The sequence below is a fragment of the Cavia porcellus genome, unplaced genomic scaffold (assembly GCF_034190915.1).
Source record: "Cavia porcellus strain 051 isolate PalLab524CR breed Dunkin Hartley unplaced genomic scaffold, mCavPor4.1 scaffold_18, whole genome shotgun sequence".
NCBI classification, from domain to species: Eukaryota; Metazoa; Chordata; class Mammalia; order Rodentia; family Caviidae; genus Cavia; species Cavia porcellus.
The window spans coordinates 25,312,084-25,325,440 of NW_026947501.1; the positions used below are offsets into that span (position 1 = coordinate 25,312,084).

Here is a 13,357-nt window from a genome sequence, read left to right on the forward strand (position 1 = left end):
AAAACAAAACAAAGATTTTCTTCAACATGTCTGCATGGCTTCTCCCACTTGCTTTAGGTCTCTTCTCAGAGACGTACTCATTGGAGAATACTTCTCTGACTCCACTTTAAAGCATTCCCTTGCCCCTGCCTCATTTCCCCCTTCCTGTTGCATTTTCTTTGTTTTACATTACTATATTGTACATTTATTTATGGTTTCCTTTCAGTAAAGTATATATTCTATGAAGGAGGACTTGAGTTTTGTTTACTGCCTTACCTTTCACTATTTAGAACAGTGGCATAGAATGAGTATTGAGTGTAATGTAAGTTGTTATATTCCTTTGCTCAAAACCCTCTCATCTCATTCAGAGTAAAAACCAAAGTTTCAAAATGTTATGAACTAAATTGGGTATTTCTCACCCAAATTTACACGTTCAAGCTCTAAATCCTATTGCTCCTCAAGATGTGGCTTTATTTGGAGACTGAACTTTTTAAAAAATGGCTAAGGTTAAATAAGGTCTTGGGCTCTAATTTCAATGTGATTGATGTCCTTATAAGAAGAGGAAGACACACTCCGGAGGAACGTGCCCAGAGGAGAGGCCCTGTGAGGATGCAGAGAAGGCTTCCAGCTGCAAGCCAGGGAGAGGGGTGTCAGGAAAAGCCACATCTGCTGGGACCTTGACCATGGGCTTGCAGACTCTGGAACTGAGAAAATTGCAGTCTTATATCATTAACAATGGGACTATGTTGTTAAAAAATGTATCTTAAGGTGATTTTATCATTGCGTGAGTGTCACAGTGTTTACTTACACAAACCTACATGGTATAGGTCAGTCACTAGAAGTGGCCTCAATGCAACGAGGAAACATGGTAAACATGAGGCTGCTGTGAATAGAATTAAGTATGTTAAAATAACAGTAAGGAGTGTAGTAAGTACATAAATCAGTAACATGGTCATTTATTATCATCTTCACATATTGTATTTGTATTACATGTAATTGTACATGCTGTTTTTTCTTGTTTGAGACAAGGTCTTGCTATGTAGTTCAGACTGAACTTGAACTCACTGTGTAGCCCAGGCTGACTTCGAACTTACAGTGATGCTCCTGCTTCACCCTCTCAAGTGCTGGGAGTACAGGTGTGCACCACCATACCAGCACATGCTCTGTTTTTATAATTGACAGAGTAGTGGGTTGGTTTATATTAGCATCGCCACAAATGTAATTAAGCCTTATTTTATGATACCATAGCAGCTACTACGTCACTAGGCAATAGTTCTCAGCTCCATTACAATCTTACGGGACCAGTGTCTGATATACAGTTCATTGTTGATGAAAAAGCTACATGACACGGGGCTGTACTTTTGCTGGTGGCCCAGCCAGGCTAGTAAAGCCTATGAATATTCCCAGGTCCACTCTACTTCATCTCCTGTGTCTTCTTTACTCATTCTCTTTCAGCTTCTTTGACCTCTTGGTGTTTGCCAAGATGGCTTTGAGCTCAGAGCTTTCATGTTTGATGTTCCTCTCCCTGGACTCTTCTTCCCAGAGTCTGTACGGCACGTTCACACATGACAGGTTTCTGCTCAAATGCTGCCTTCTTTATGATGCCTTTCTCTTTTTTTCTGCTCCCTTTTCTGCCTGCCTGCCTTCTTTTCTCTCTCTTTTTTTCTTTCTTCCCCTTCACACTGAGCTCCATCCCCAGCCCTTTTTTATTTTGAGACAGGATCTCACTAAGTTGCTAAGTTGCCCAGTCTGGGCTCAAACTTGCAAATCTTGTCAGTCTACCAGAGTGCTAGAATTATAAGCTCGTGCCACTGTACCCAGTGGTGATGCTTTTATTGACTACTTTATTTCAAACTGCAGCCTCTGTGCGCCCATATGACCTCTGTCCTGATTTTGCTTTGTTTTTCTCATTACATTTATCACCACTGAACATACTGTATATTTGCTTCTTTCCCATCATGGCTATATGTGCTATTCTGAAGACAGCACTTAGTTTTGCCTTTTATTTGTTGATGTCTAGAATACTTCCCAGCACACAGTGGGCCCTCAAGAAGTATTTTCTTGTGTATTCTTATATGAGACAACCAGATATGATAACAAGAGGAGACATAGGAGTTTCAGGAAAAGTTCACTAAAGTCATGGGGCCTGGAAATAGAAGGTGTTGCACGCTGCCCAGGGCCACATGAGCAAACACCTAGATCAGTCAGATGCAAACAGGGTGGGGGCCAGATAGGGCAGAGTCTAGGAAAAGGCTTTTATTTGTGTTTGCAGCAGGGTGAACAGCTCAGGTCAGCTACTTAGAGTAAATTAGGCAAATTCTAGACACGCAACAGGTGGTTCCTGGTTGCCTGGTACCTGCTCCTAGGTGATCCAGACAGAGGAATATGAGAAACTGGGATGCAGAGATGGAGAGGAGAAAGGCACTAGATTAGTTAATTTGTGTATTAAAGGTGTGCTTTTGCTGAGCCCTTTGCTGTCTTCTAAAAATAGGCTAGTCCCAGGAGGGGTAGTCTGTCCTCAGCCAGGATTTTTAGGATGCCCAACATAATAATATACAGAAAATTAAAGCTATATAAGTGCATATTTATTGAGTCAGTTAGTAAATGACCAAATGGCACTGACACGTGGTAAACAAGTAGATCATTAAGCCAAGAGACCCATAAATCTATTTTTACTTATGGAAACAAATTTTTTTTAAGGGAAGACCTTTCAATTATGGGGGACGGATAGTCTACTTAACATCTGAATGGCTTTATTTGTTTCAAAGAAAAGGAAGCTAGATCTCTACTTTATATCATGGAAGTAATAAATGTTAGATGGGTTAAACATATAATGTAGGCTAGGTGTGATGGTGCATACCTGTAATCCCAGCACTTGGGAAGGCAAGGCAGGAGGATCACTGTGAGTTTGAGGCCGAGGCTACGTAGGCAAGGTCAAGGCCAGCCTATACTACATAGTGAGACTTTGTCTCAAAAAAAACACCCAAAAACACCAAAAAAGTGAAGTTGTATCTGTGTCCCAATTCCAGATTGTTCTCAGCACTCTGGAAAACTGAGACAGGAGGATCCAAATTTCAGCCCATCTTGGGCAATTTAGTGGCTTAGGGAGACCCTGTCTCAAAATAAAAATATTTTAAAAAGGGCTCAGGATGTAGCCTAGTGTGAAAGCTCCAGTTGCAATTTCCAGTGCTACAGAGAAGAGTCTTAAACCCTTGGAGAATTGTTTATGATTTTTGAATGTATGCTTCTAGGGGAGAGGATGATGCTTCCTCAACTAAAAATAAAACTCACCACTCATAAAGGGAAAAAATTGATAGATTTGATTGTATTAAAATTTATAACAGGGGCTGGGGATTTAGCTCAGCGGCATAAGCGCCTGCCTCGCAAGCAGGCAGTCGTGAGTTCGATCCCTGGTACCGATAAAAACGAAAAAGACAAAAAAAAAAAATTTATAACAAAATACTCAGAAAGAAAATATTAATGGAGAAAAACCAATTGTAACAAATGACAAAGGATTAATATTCCCTATTTGGTAAGAACTACCGACTCACAAGAGACAATCAGCATATTAGAAATACAACGTGAGCAAACAGTTATGAAAAGAAGCCCTCCCCACCCCAGGACTGGGAATTGAACACAGGGCTTTCACACTGAGCTGCGTCCCAAGCCTTTTTTAGTTTTTATTTTGAGGCAGGGTTTTAATAAGTTTCTTAGGCTGGGTTTAAATCTGGATCCTCCTGCTTCAGCTTCCCAGAGTGCTAGGACTACAAGGGCATGCCACCATTCTTAGCTGAGAAAGAGTTTTTTAAATGAAAAAATGCATCTGGCTGGCAGATATGAAATGATGTTAAGTAATTACATACACATAAAGATGATTTTTTATCTATCAGAGCAATTTATTCTTTCATTAAAGAGTGTACTATCGGGCTGGGGATTTAGCTCAGCGGCATAAGTGCTTGCCTTGCAAGTGCACAGTCATGAGTTCGATCCTCAGTAATGATAAAAAAAAAAAAAAAGAAAAAAATGTACTATCATTCTTGGCACACAGTGAAGAAAATAAGAAAATAAGCCTAGACTCTTGGAACTCATATTCTAGTGAAGTGAGATAGATACAAACTAATAAATACAGTGTTTGGTAAGTAGGAAGGTGAGAAATCATATGGAAATAAAGCCAAAATAAATGAAAGAAATTTAAGAGGTCACTTTCCCAATTCTAGAGAAGTAGATTTGATTGTGGAGGAGAGAGGTTTTTTTTTGGAGATAGAGTCTCACCATGTAGTTCAGGCTGGCCTCAAACTCCACTGATCTTTTTTGCCTCAGCCTCCCTAGTGCTGAGATTACAGTTGTGTGCCATCATGCCTGGTTAGGAGAGAAAATTTTTATCATAAAATATCTAGAGAAAAGTTTTGAAGAATTGTTACATAAGTTTTAGAGCAAATACCCCAGCTCTAGGGGCCCTAAAAGACCAAGCTCAGGCATCTGGTACATAAAGCCAATCAAGGAGACAAGCAGTGATGAGGGGGACGAAAGGAGTTACAGTCAGCATAGCCCTGCCGACAAGCACAGATGAAAAGGTTCAGAACCAGCTGTGAGCTGGGTGTGGTGGTACATGCCTATTATCTATCCAACAGTCTGACAGGCTGAGACAGGAGGATCCAAATTCAAGCCCAACCTAGATAATTTAGCAAGACTGTATTTTAAAATAAAAAGGGATGGGGATACAGATCAGTGCAAAGGCCCTGGTATCCCAGTACTGCTTATGCATACACACATTAAAATGTATCTTCCAGGACAGGATTTAGCTTAGTGGCATAACCACCTGCCTCGCAAGTGTGAGGTCATGAGTTCCATTACTGGTATCAAAAAAAAAAACATATATATATATATATATATATATATATATATATATATATATATAAAATCTTCCAGAGACTGCCAGAAGCTTTTTTTTTTTTTTAGAGAGGGAGAACAAAGGTAAAGGTTGGGGTTTGTGTAACTGGCAATGTAGGTAATCCTGGTCAAGTCATGGTCTGGTTGCTTCGTTTCTTAGGACTGTTTTTGTGAGGTTCAGGGACAGTCATCATCACTTGAGGGGGCAGTTTGGTTTTCATAAGATGCTGGCTCCTTCTTAGAGGGTAGCCTCGGTTCCCACAGAGGGTAAACACTCTCACTTCCTGGAATGCAAGGTGACTGCTGGTTTAAGACTAGGAAGATTTCTAACCTTATTACTGGGAATCTGGAACTTGACAGTGTGAAAGCTGGCAATTAGATGTCTCTGCAGATCCTGAAACTTAACTTTAGTTACTCTCGTGTCCTGAGTTTTAAGGGAATGGGGGGGTGCTAATAAACCTTGCATTACGGTCACTCTTCACGTGATTAACACACTTGTGTGCAGAGCTGGGCAGAGACGCCAAGCTGCATCCTGCTTTTAATTATCTCTTGGGTGCCTACAGGGCCAGCCTGTAGGTCCCTGTTACAGAACATTGCTCTGAAAAACCACCAGACAGAATATTTCAAAGATGAACTGGGTCAAACCTTCAAAGAGCAGACAAGTCCAGTGATATTTAAATATTACAGAGTTTTAGAGAAAGAAGTAAGCTTGTAGAGAAATGGTTCTTTTCTTACATATTTAGTGGAAGTGGAAAATTTGAATAAACTTTTTGGAAAATATTCTGATAGTGCCACTTAAGTTTCACTATTGGGATTGTAGAAGTTATGGCATCATTTGGTAATTGGCTTGTAAATAATATTTATAGGGGCTGGGGATTTAGCTCAGCAGCATAAGCGCCTGCCTTGCAAGCATGCATTGTGAGTTTGATCCCTGGTACTACTACTACTAATAATAATAATACTAATTGTAGCAAAAGGACTAGAAACAACTTCAATGTTCCACAGCAGGTTGACTAATTTATCATATAAATATATTATGAATATTACATACTATTATTAAAAAAGAATATAGCATGAGAGAATAGCTGGTATTCTCTTGGAGAAATATTGGTAGTAAAAAAGTCAAGTATGAGGCTAGCGTGTACATTTTTTGGGGAAAAAGAATGGGGCTAGGAGTGCAGCTCAGTGTTTGAGTGCTTGCCTAAAGTGCATGAGACCTTGGATTTGATCCTCAGTACTGGTAACATTAAATAAACAAGAACATTTCCTATTATATGTAAACACCATCTTTGTGTATGTTTGTATGAATATAAAGACGCAGGAGAGAAGCTTATCAAAGTTTTAATGTGATTATATGGAGTTTAGAAAAAGCTTGTTGAGGGGCTGGGGATTTAGCTCAGCGGCATAAGCACCTGCCTTGCAAGCAGGCGGTCGTGAGTTCGATCCCTGGTACCGATAGAAAAGAAAAGAAAAGAAAAAGCTTGTTGACCATTTGATTTTGACTTCTTGCCCCAGAAAGGATTTTTTATTTGAAGGGAAGTTCAGTAAGATATCTTTTATAAAACACTTGACTCTTGGCCTTTCTTTCCTATGCTTAAAGTGCATATAGGTAGAGGTAAAACTGATGCATGCTGCAGTGGATTGTGTGATTTGTGTGGTATCTGGAAGGCAAGGATTAAGAGTTTTTACCAGATTTTTGTCCAATGATTATTTATATTAGCTAGTCATTTTGAGAAGATAAAACATTAGAGAAATTTTTTAGGAATAAACTATTCAAATTAAAAAAACAGATTATTATTTATTACTTCAAAAAGTAAAACTAGACTTTTCCAGTCTTTAATGTCTACATTTAATAATACCTTCTAATCAAATTTGATGATAAAACAGCAAATTTCAAATAACATACTGTATGTTCATTGCTTATACTTTTATTCTAGTGTTCTTTATATATTCAATGCACACTTAAACATCACTCATAGTAAATTTTGAAAAAACATTTTTTTCTGTTTGTTTTTTAAGTAGGGTCTGGCTATATTGCACAGGTTGGTCTTGAACTCACTATGTAATAGAGGATACTCTCAAATTTATGATTATCCTCCTGCCTCATCCTCCTGAGTGCTTAGATTACAGGCATGTGCCACCAAATGGGAACAAACTAGGGAAGGGGGAAGAAGAAAAGAAGGAACTAGAAAAAGATGGAAAGATGGAAACAAAAGGGAGGGGAGGAGCATTGGGGGGAAAGTAAGATATGTACAGGTATAAACTTCCGATGATGAATGTTATTATGTATACGTAAAAATGCACCAATAAAATAAAAAGATAATAGAAATTTTTAAAAATTAACAAAAAATGTGACAAGTGTTGCAGAAAAGCAGGAGTGAGTTGGATAGAAGATACTTAGCACTGAGCAACTTGGAAGGCAAATAGCTTTATGATGCTGGCAGACAGTTCCAAATCATCAGCCCTGTTTTGGGGTTAATAAAACACGTTAACAGAAAATACCAAAAACTAGCAGAAAGTACTAAAAAGGCTGATAACAGGACTTTCTATAGTTGGTTACATACTGTCTTGTCATACATTGCTAGGCAGGTTTGGTCCAGGCGAGTTAATTGGGGGCTTTCTCTTCTTTAATAGGAAGGTCAAGGCTAGCGTGAGTGATGGTTACATTGAGCCGAGCTATCTCTGGGTGATGTCTCCCTGAAATCTCGGAATGGGTTAATATAACAAGGTGCACTTTTGTCTGAGTTACACTTACCTTACAATGCTGCCGCTGGCCTTAAGTGCCAAGGCTAGCTGAGTTTTGCCACTCTAATGGGAACAGGCTGTGTCTACCATTTTTCATCCTTGAATATAATGGCAGACTTACAAGTTTTCAGTTTCTTTACATTATAATGTTCTTTACAACACAGTTGTCCTAAAATGGCTCTGCTATAAATTGTACACAATATACAGCAATACAAAGTTGTCAACCCAAGGTTTTAATGGATAAGTGATTATAAATGTCTACCACATTTTTATTGTGAAATGACGTATAAACGGATTTCAGAATGTTAAGCTTTTAGCTCTTCAGATTTCACTAACCTCCAATTTCTTGATATTTTGAAAGATCATGATATACATCACATCATTGCTATAGGGACAGAGAGGGTAAGGGACAGGCTAAACCTTATGTATAAAAAGTTACTATGATTAGACCTGGCACAGTCGTGCATGCCTATAATGCCAACACTTAATACCATGATTTCAAGGCCAGCCTAGAGTAGATAGCAACTGTCTCAAACCCTGCCCCCCCAAAAAAAGAAAAGTACAATGATTAAGTGCCAGATCAACGTTATTTTAATGGTTACTTTTGAGAGTAAAAGTGATCAGGTAAAACTGTGCAGGAGGTGAGACAGATATTAAAGAATGATGCAGCTTTGGGTGGTCTCAGAATAAACAAGTTAGTCCGCTCCAGGCTTACCACGCGGCGGGAGCGCCCCCTTCCGGAGGCAGGGAGCCGCATCCCTCTCCCGCCTCGGGCGAGCTAGTTATCAGCCACACGCAGGCGCTGGAAGCCGACTAGGGCTTGTCGGGGCTCAGGAACGCGCATGCGTGCAGCTCTCTGGAGGCGGTACCTTCTACGGCGTCGCGACTGGAAGCTGAGTGCTAGACTGTGGGGTGCAAATGGGATCCGGCTGTTAGTCAGTAGGCATAGGTAGGACCTCTGTCTTGTGGGGAGCAGGGGGCTGGAAGGCGGAGGCCCGAAGCGCAGGGGGTCCTGAGCCTTTCCGTGAGGTCCAGGCCGACTATTGTATGTGTCGCAGCGACTGCGCACAAAATGGCGGCGGGCAGCCGGCGGGGGCGGGAGCAGATGGGGGACCCTCAGGATGGGAAGGGAGCGGAGCTGGCTGGCGCCTGAGCTGTACTGCGCTGCGCAGGAGAGTCCGGTCGGGCGCCCGTGTTGGGCCGTGTCTGGAGGAGAGCCGCCGCTGCAGCAGGCCTAGGGAGAGAAGCCCTTGGGCAGGCGGGCGGCCCCTTCCCCAGGGGCGCGGGGCCTGCGGAGGCCGCGCCAGGCCTGACAGCCCGGGCGGCGGCGTGAGGGGCCGCGGAGGAGGGAGGAGCGTCCGCCCTCCCCCGCGCCCAGAGGCGCTGGATTTGCGGCGAGACCTCGGCCGGCGGCCGTGTGCTAGAAGCGTGCAGAGGAGAGCGTTGTCTGCGTTTGGGGAAGGGGCCTCTGGGGCGAAGCGGGCAGGTGACGATCCCGCGACTTTGCGGTGTTGGGGGTGCCTGCCGCGTGTGGCTGGGAGAGCTGAAAGAACGTCACCCCAGAATGGGATACGGAGGGGTCGTACATGGCGGGGATGGTTCCCATTTCTCAGAGGAATTGTGATTACAAAACGTCAGTGATTGGCTTTAGTGTGATTCCTGCTTGGGCCGCGTTCTTTTAAGAGGGGATGTGCGTGTGTGTACACCACACATTCGAATCCTGGGGTTTTGGAACAGATGCTTTGTTGTTGGATGCGACTGGGGCAGCCTCGCAGTGTTAGGAAACCTTTCATTCAGCTGATAATGAGGGCACTCTCGAGCTAATTTTTCCTAATCTTGAAATTTGGGGGTCAGGGCGAGGGGGAATACGTACTCCTTAAGCATGAAAGACCTCTGAAGAAAAAACCGTCATCTGAAGCCACCAGCTTGTGTTGATTGAAATTTCTTTACCTAACCTGCTTTGGAATTGGGCAAATACACACACACTTTTTTTCCTTTTGTTATTTGTTGTAAAGCGTATTTCTTAGGGATATTGTGAAGAGTTGCAGTTTGAAATGGCATTTTGGAAAAATATTTACAAAAAATGAATTCAAGGAGACTTACAAAGAAAATAAGCTTGTGTATTACATTACTTCAGATTACCTTAAATGTTACCAGTGCTATTCTAGATCCAGTGAGTGGTTTTATGTGGCATTTATTTTCACAAAATTTGACAGCACTTCATATACATTTTCTTCCATGTTCCCATATTCTGTTGTGTGTATTTTAAATAATTGGAATCCAACATGTTAACACTAAAATAAGCCGGACCATGCTCCCCCTGGTCATTTGTGTTGGAACCCAGTAATAAAGGTAAAGATAAAACAGTTGAAAGAAAACTCAGAATCGCATTCGTTTTTATAAACTAGTTCGCAAAAAATGCGTGTCACACATACCTATTCCTTTGTATATTGGTTATATTTAAGTTTGTAATCTTTGAATTTTTTATGGAGGGTGTGTACAGCAGAAACTAGTTTATAAAAAGGTTCTCACCATCAGTTGTCACCTTAATGGCTGTCTCAGAGTTTTTCTTTTGGGTGCTCTTAAGGTGATCTCTGAAAATTTTGTTTTTATATAGTGGAAGAAAATGAGAGACAAGTAATTTAGTGGAAAGAGAGTTAGGCTTTGGAATCAGAAGATCTGGATTCAAAGAATCCCTATTTTCCTTCGTGTATATATGAAACTTTAGGTAAGTTAGTGTTTCTGAACTTCGGTGGGGTGATTTTTTTTTTTTTTTTTTTTTTTAGCTTTTGTTTTCATATCTGTAAAATCGTGATAATCCTATTTTCTCCTTTGTATTTTTGTGACTTTTGAGACAAAGTACAGAAAATTTCTATCCCTTTTCAAACTAGATTTTTAATACACTTTAGCTGTTTCAAGTTTTTAAGTTATTAGGCAGCATCTTTTGAATAGTGATTGCAGCCTGTGAATACTCCCTTTTAATTAAAAAGGTTTCAGGAATTTAGATTAAATTAATAGAACTTCAGAGTTTAAAGACTATTTTGTGTTTCCATGAACTTTATAAATGTCTCTATTCTTGCAATTGACAAAATACATTGTAATTATTTACATGATATATAATGGGAATTGAGTGAATGAACCAGCCACTAGCTACAGGGCCTGGACTCTAAACACATGTTCTTTCTACTGTGCTTTAATATAAGTTGATCAAAGGGGAAAAAAATATGCCCAAATTCTTTTTCCTTTTCCTTGCCTTTTAAAACAAGGACTATGTAGGTTAGGCTGGCCTTGACTCAACCATTCTTCTGCTTGAGCCTCCTAAGTGCTGGGCTTACCAAATTCTTAATAAAATGCTTGGTTCAAAAAGTTTCTGGAATAAGGTACTCAGTTTGGGCTGTTTCTCAAGGAAAACAGAAATTAATGAATAAAATGTGGTTTAGAAATCATCCACATTGAAAGTATGTTTGTGGCGAAAGTAAATAGGCCTCCATTATTACAAAGCGTGTTTACTCTTTCATTGCTGTATCTTTGTTTAGCCTGAAATTTGTGGTTGAGAAATTTGTGGTTAAAGAGAGAATGATGAAGAAAAGACGAAGTATAGAAATGAAACCCCAAGATAAAATCAACAAGGGGGAAGAATAACGGTTTTTGAATCAAAAAAAGAAAGTTCTAGGAGTATAGGAGAGGTAATTTTAAGGTATCTAATTTTCTTAGGTTATTTTGAGGTACATCTGTTTTGGGTTCTTTTCAACTGTTGAACTCAATAGGTACAAAGTCTATTAACTACTACTACAACCTGTATTTTTTATACTTTTCTCCAGTGTTATTTCTGAAGTCTTTATTAAATTTACAGTCAATTTTTTTCTGTCTTTGCTAGTAGTTGCCAACTTTTGAATTTTACTTTTTGAAAAAACCTATCATGGAAAACTTTGAACATACATAAAATCCAAGAGAATGACACAATTTTCCGAGGTACCTATCACCCACCTTCAATAATTACAAACTAGGAGTCATGTCTCTACTTTGCCCCCTAGTTTTAAACAAATCTCTTCAGTTTGTCCACATATATTTCAAAATTTTCTCATTTTAGGAAACAGTGCTTATTATATCTAAAATAATTATATAGCTGTTAATGACTTTAATAATTTTTAATAGTTACACAGTAGTCAGGTTTTTCTTGTATCATATATTTTACACATGTGTATATAAAATTTTTTGGAATCAAGACATGTAAGATTTATAACAGGAGCAATTTGTTTGTAATTGTTTGCAGTTGGTACATCTCTTAAATCTGTAATCTCCTAATGTAACTTATTTGTTGAAGAACAGCTTTGCTTTTTATATTTAACTAATGTGTAGAAAAATACTTTGCTTCACTAATATCTGCATCCATCAGTTTTGACATGACTCAGTAATTCCCAGATCTCAATTTAGAACTTTTGAAAAGAAGGTGGAAGTAAGCAGTTCCCGTTTTTAACATAATGTAATTTTTAGAAATTATCCAAGTTTTAATAAAAAGAACAATCACCTGCTTCTTAAAATATTTTGTTTACTTATCTGATACTTTTTGAGCACCTATCACATATTAGCAGTTATAATTTTAATTAACCTTCACAGCAATGTTCTTGGTTTGTACAGCATTTATTTCCATTTTCAAGTGATGAAGCTGGGAGTTGTGTTAAATTACTAATTCATATGTTGTTGGAGCAGAGCTGGGCAGGGTGGTGCAGGCCATAACCCAGCATTTGGGAGGCTGAGTTAGGGTGGTTGCAAGCTCAAGACTAGCCTGACCTACAAAGTGAGCTTAAGGTCAGCCTGAACTGCATTAGCAAGGCCCGATCTCAAAAGAACGAAAAGGGGGGGGGGGAGCAACACCAGAATTAAAGCTCTACATTACAGTGTCTGAATTCTTTTTTTTTTTTTGTCTTTTTCCTTTTTATTGGTACCAGGGATTGAACTCACGACTGCCTGCTTTCAAGGAAGGCGCTTATGCCGCTGAGCTAAATCCCCAGCCCCAGTGTCTAAATTCTTGCACGTTATGTTAGACTGTCTCTCTAAAGATGAATTAATAGTGTTAAATGTTACTTATGGGAGTAAACCATTTTTGCTTGAAGTCATCCACTGGCACCCCTCCTAGCTGGGTGGATGGGTATCTTCAGATCAGTGGAAATTTCCCCAAAGATTAGATTATTGTGGTTTGCGTAATGATGAGCAGTTAGTAGCTAGGGAGGGAACATAATGTAGAAAAAAAAGGACCCAACCCAAAATTCTGTATGGGGTGGATGTTCTTTATTGTATTGCAAGTTTTCTGCCTGTATCATACTTATTTTTTTTGACTTAATATACAATTAAGAAGTTACATTAGTCTCCTGGTGGACATAAAATGTTGGATTGTTCACTGTCTTTAAATGAATTTAAACTCTGTGAGGTCAGATACTAATTGTGTATTTAATTATGTAGTTACATATTAATACGCCATATACGTAAGTATCTATACTAGACTGACTTGCAGTTACATTCATTGTCCTCCCTTCCCCTTTATTACATGTGTGTACAGGCACATACTTTTTGCTAAACTGACAGTTGCATATATGTTCCTTTCTCCCTAAGTACTTTAGTGTATAATTCCTAAGAATAGGTCATTTTATAGTCATGTATAATTATCAAGTAAATTTAACATTGATAAGATTCTTCTGTTATTTGATCCAATAGTATTCCTTCTAGTGGGCTTTTTTGTCCTCTG

General features: G+C 39.5%; 1 protein-coding gene across 7 annotated transcripts in view; it reads left to right on the forward strand.

The window, feature by feature from the left end:
* Positions 1-13,357, forward strand: part of Znf638 (zinc finger protein 638) — a 143,089-nt gene that overhangs the window by 52,479 nt on the left and 77,253 nt on the right. For 6 of the 7 annotated variants that reach the window (XM_063229572.1, XM_063229575.1, XM_063229576.1 and 3 more), the window contains exon 1: positions 8,412-8,563. The exons of the other annotated variant lie outside the window; for it this stretch is intronic. In XM_063229572.1, the coding sequence (XP_063085642.1) occupies positions 8,457-8,563 (107 nt within the window). In that variant the 5' untranslated portion in view covers positions 8,412-8,456. Of the gene's footprint in view, positions 1-8,411; positions 8,564-13,357 lie in introns of those variants that run through there. 7 annotated transcript variants of the gene reach the window in all.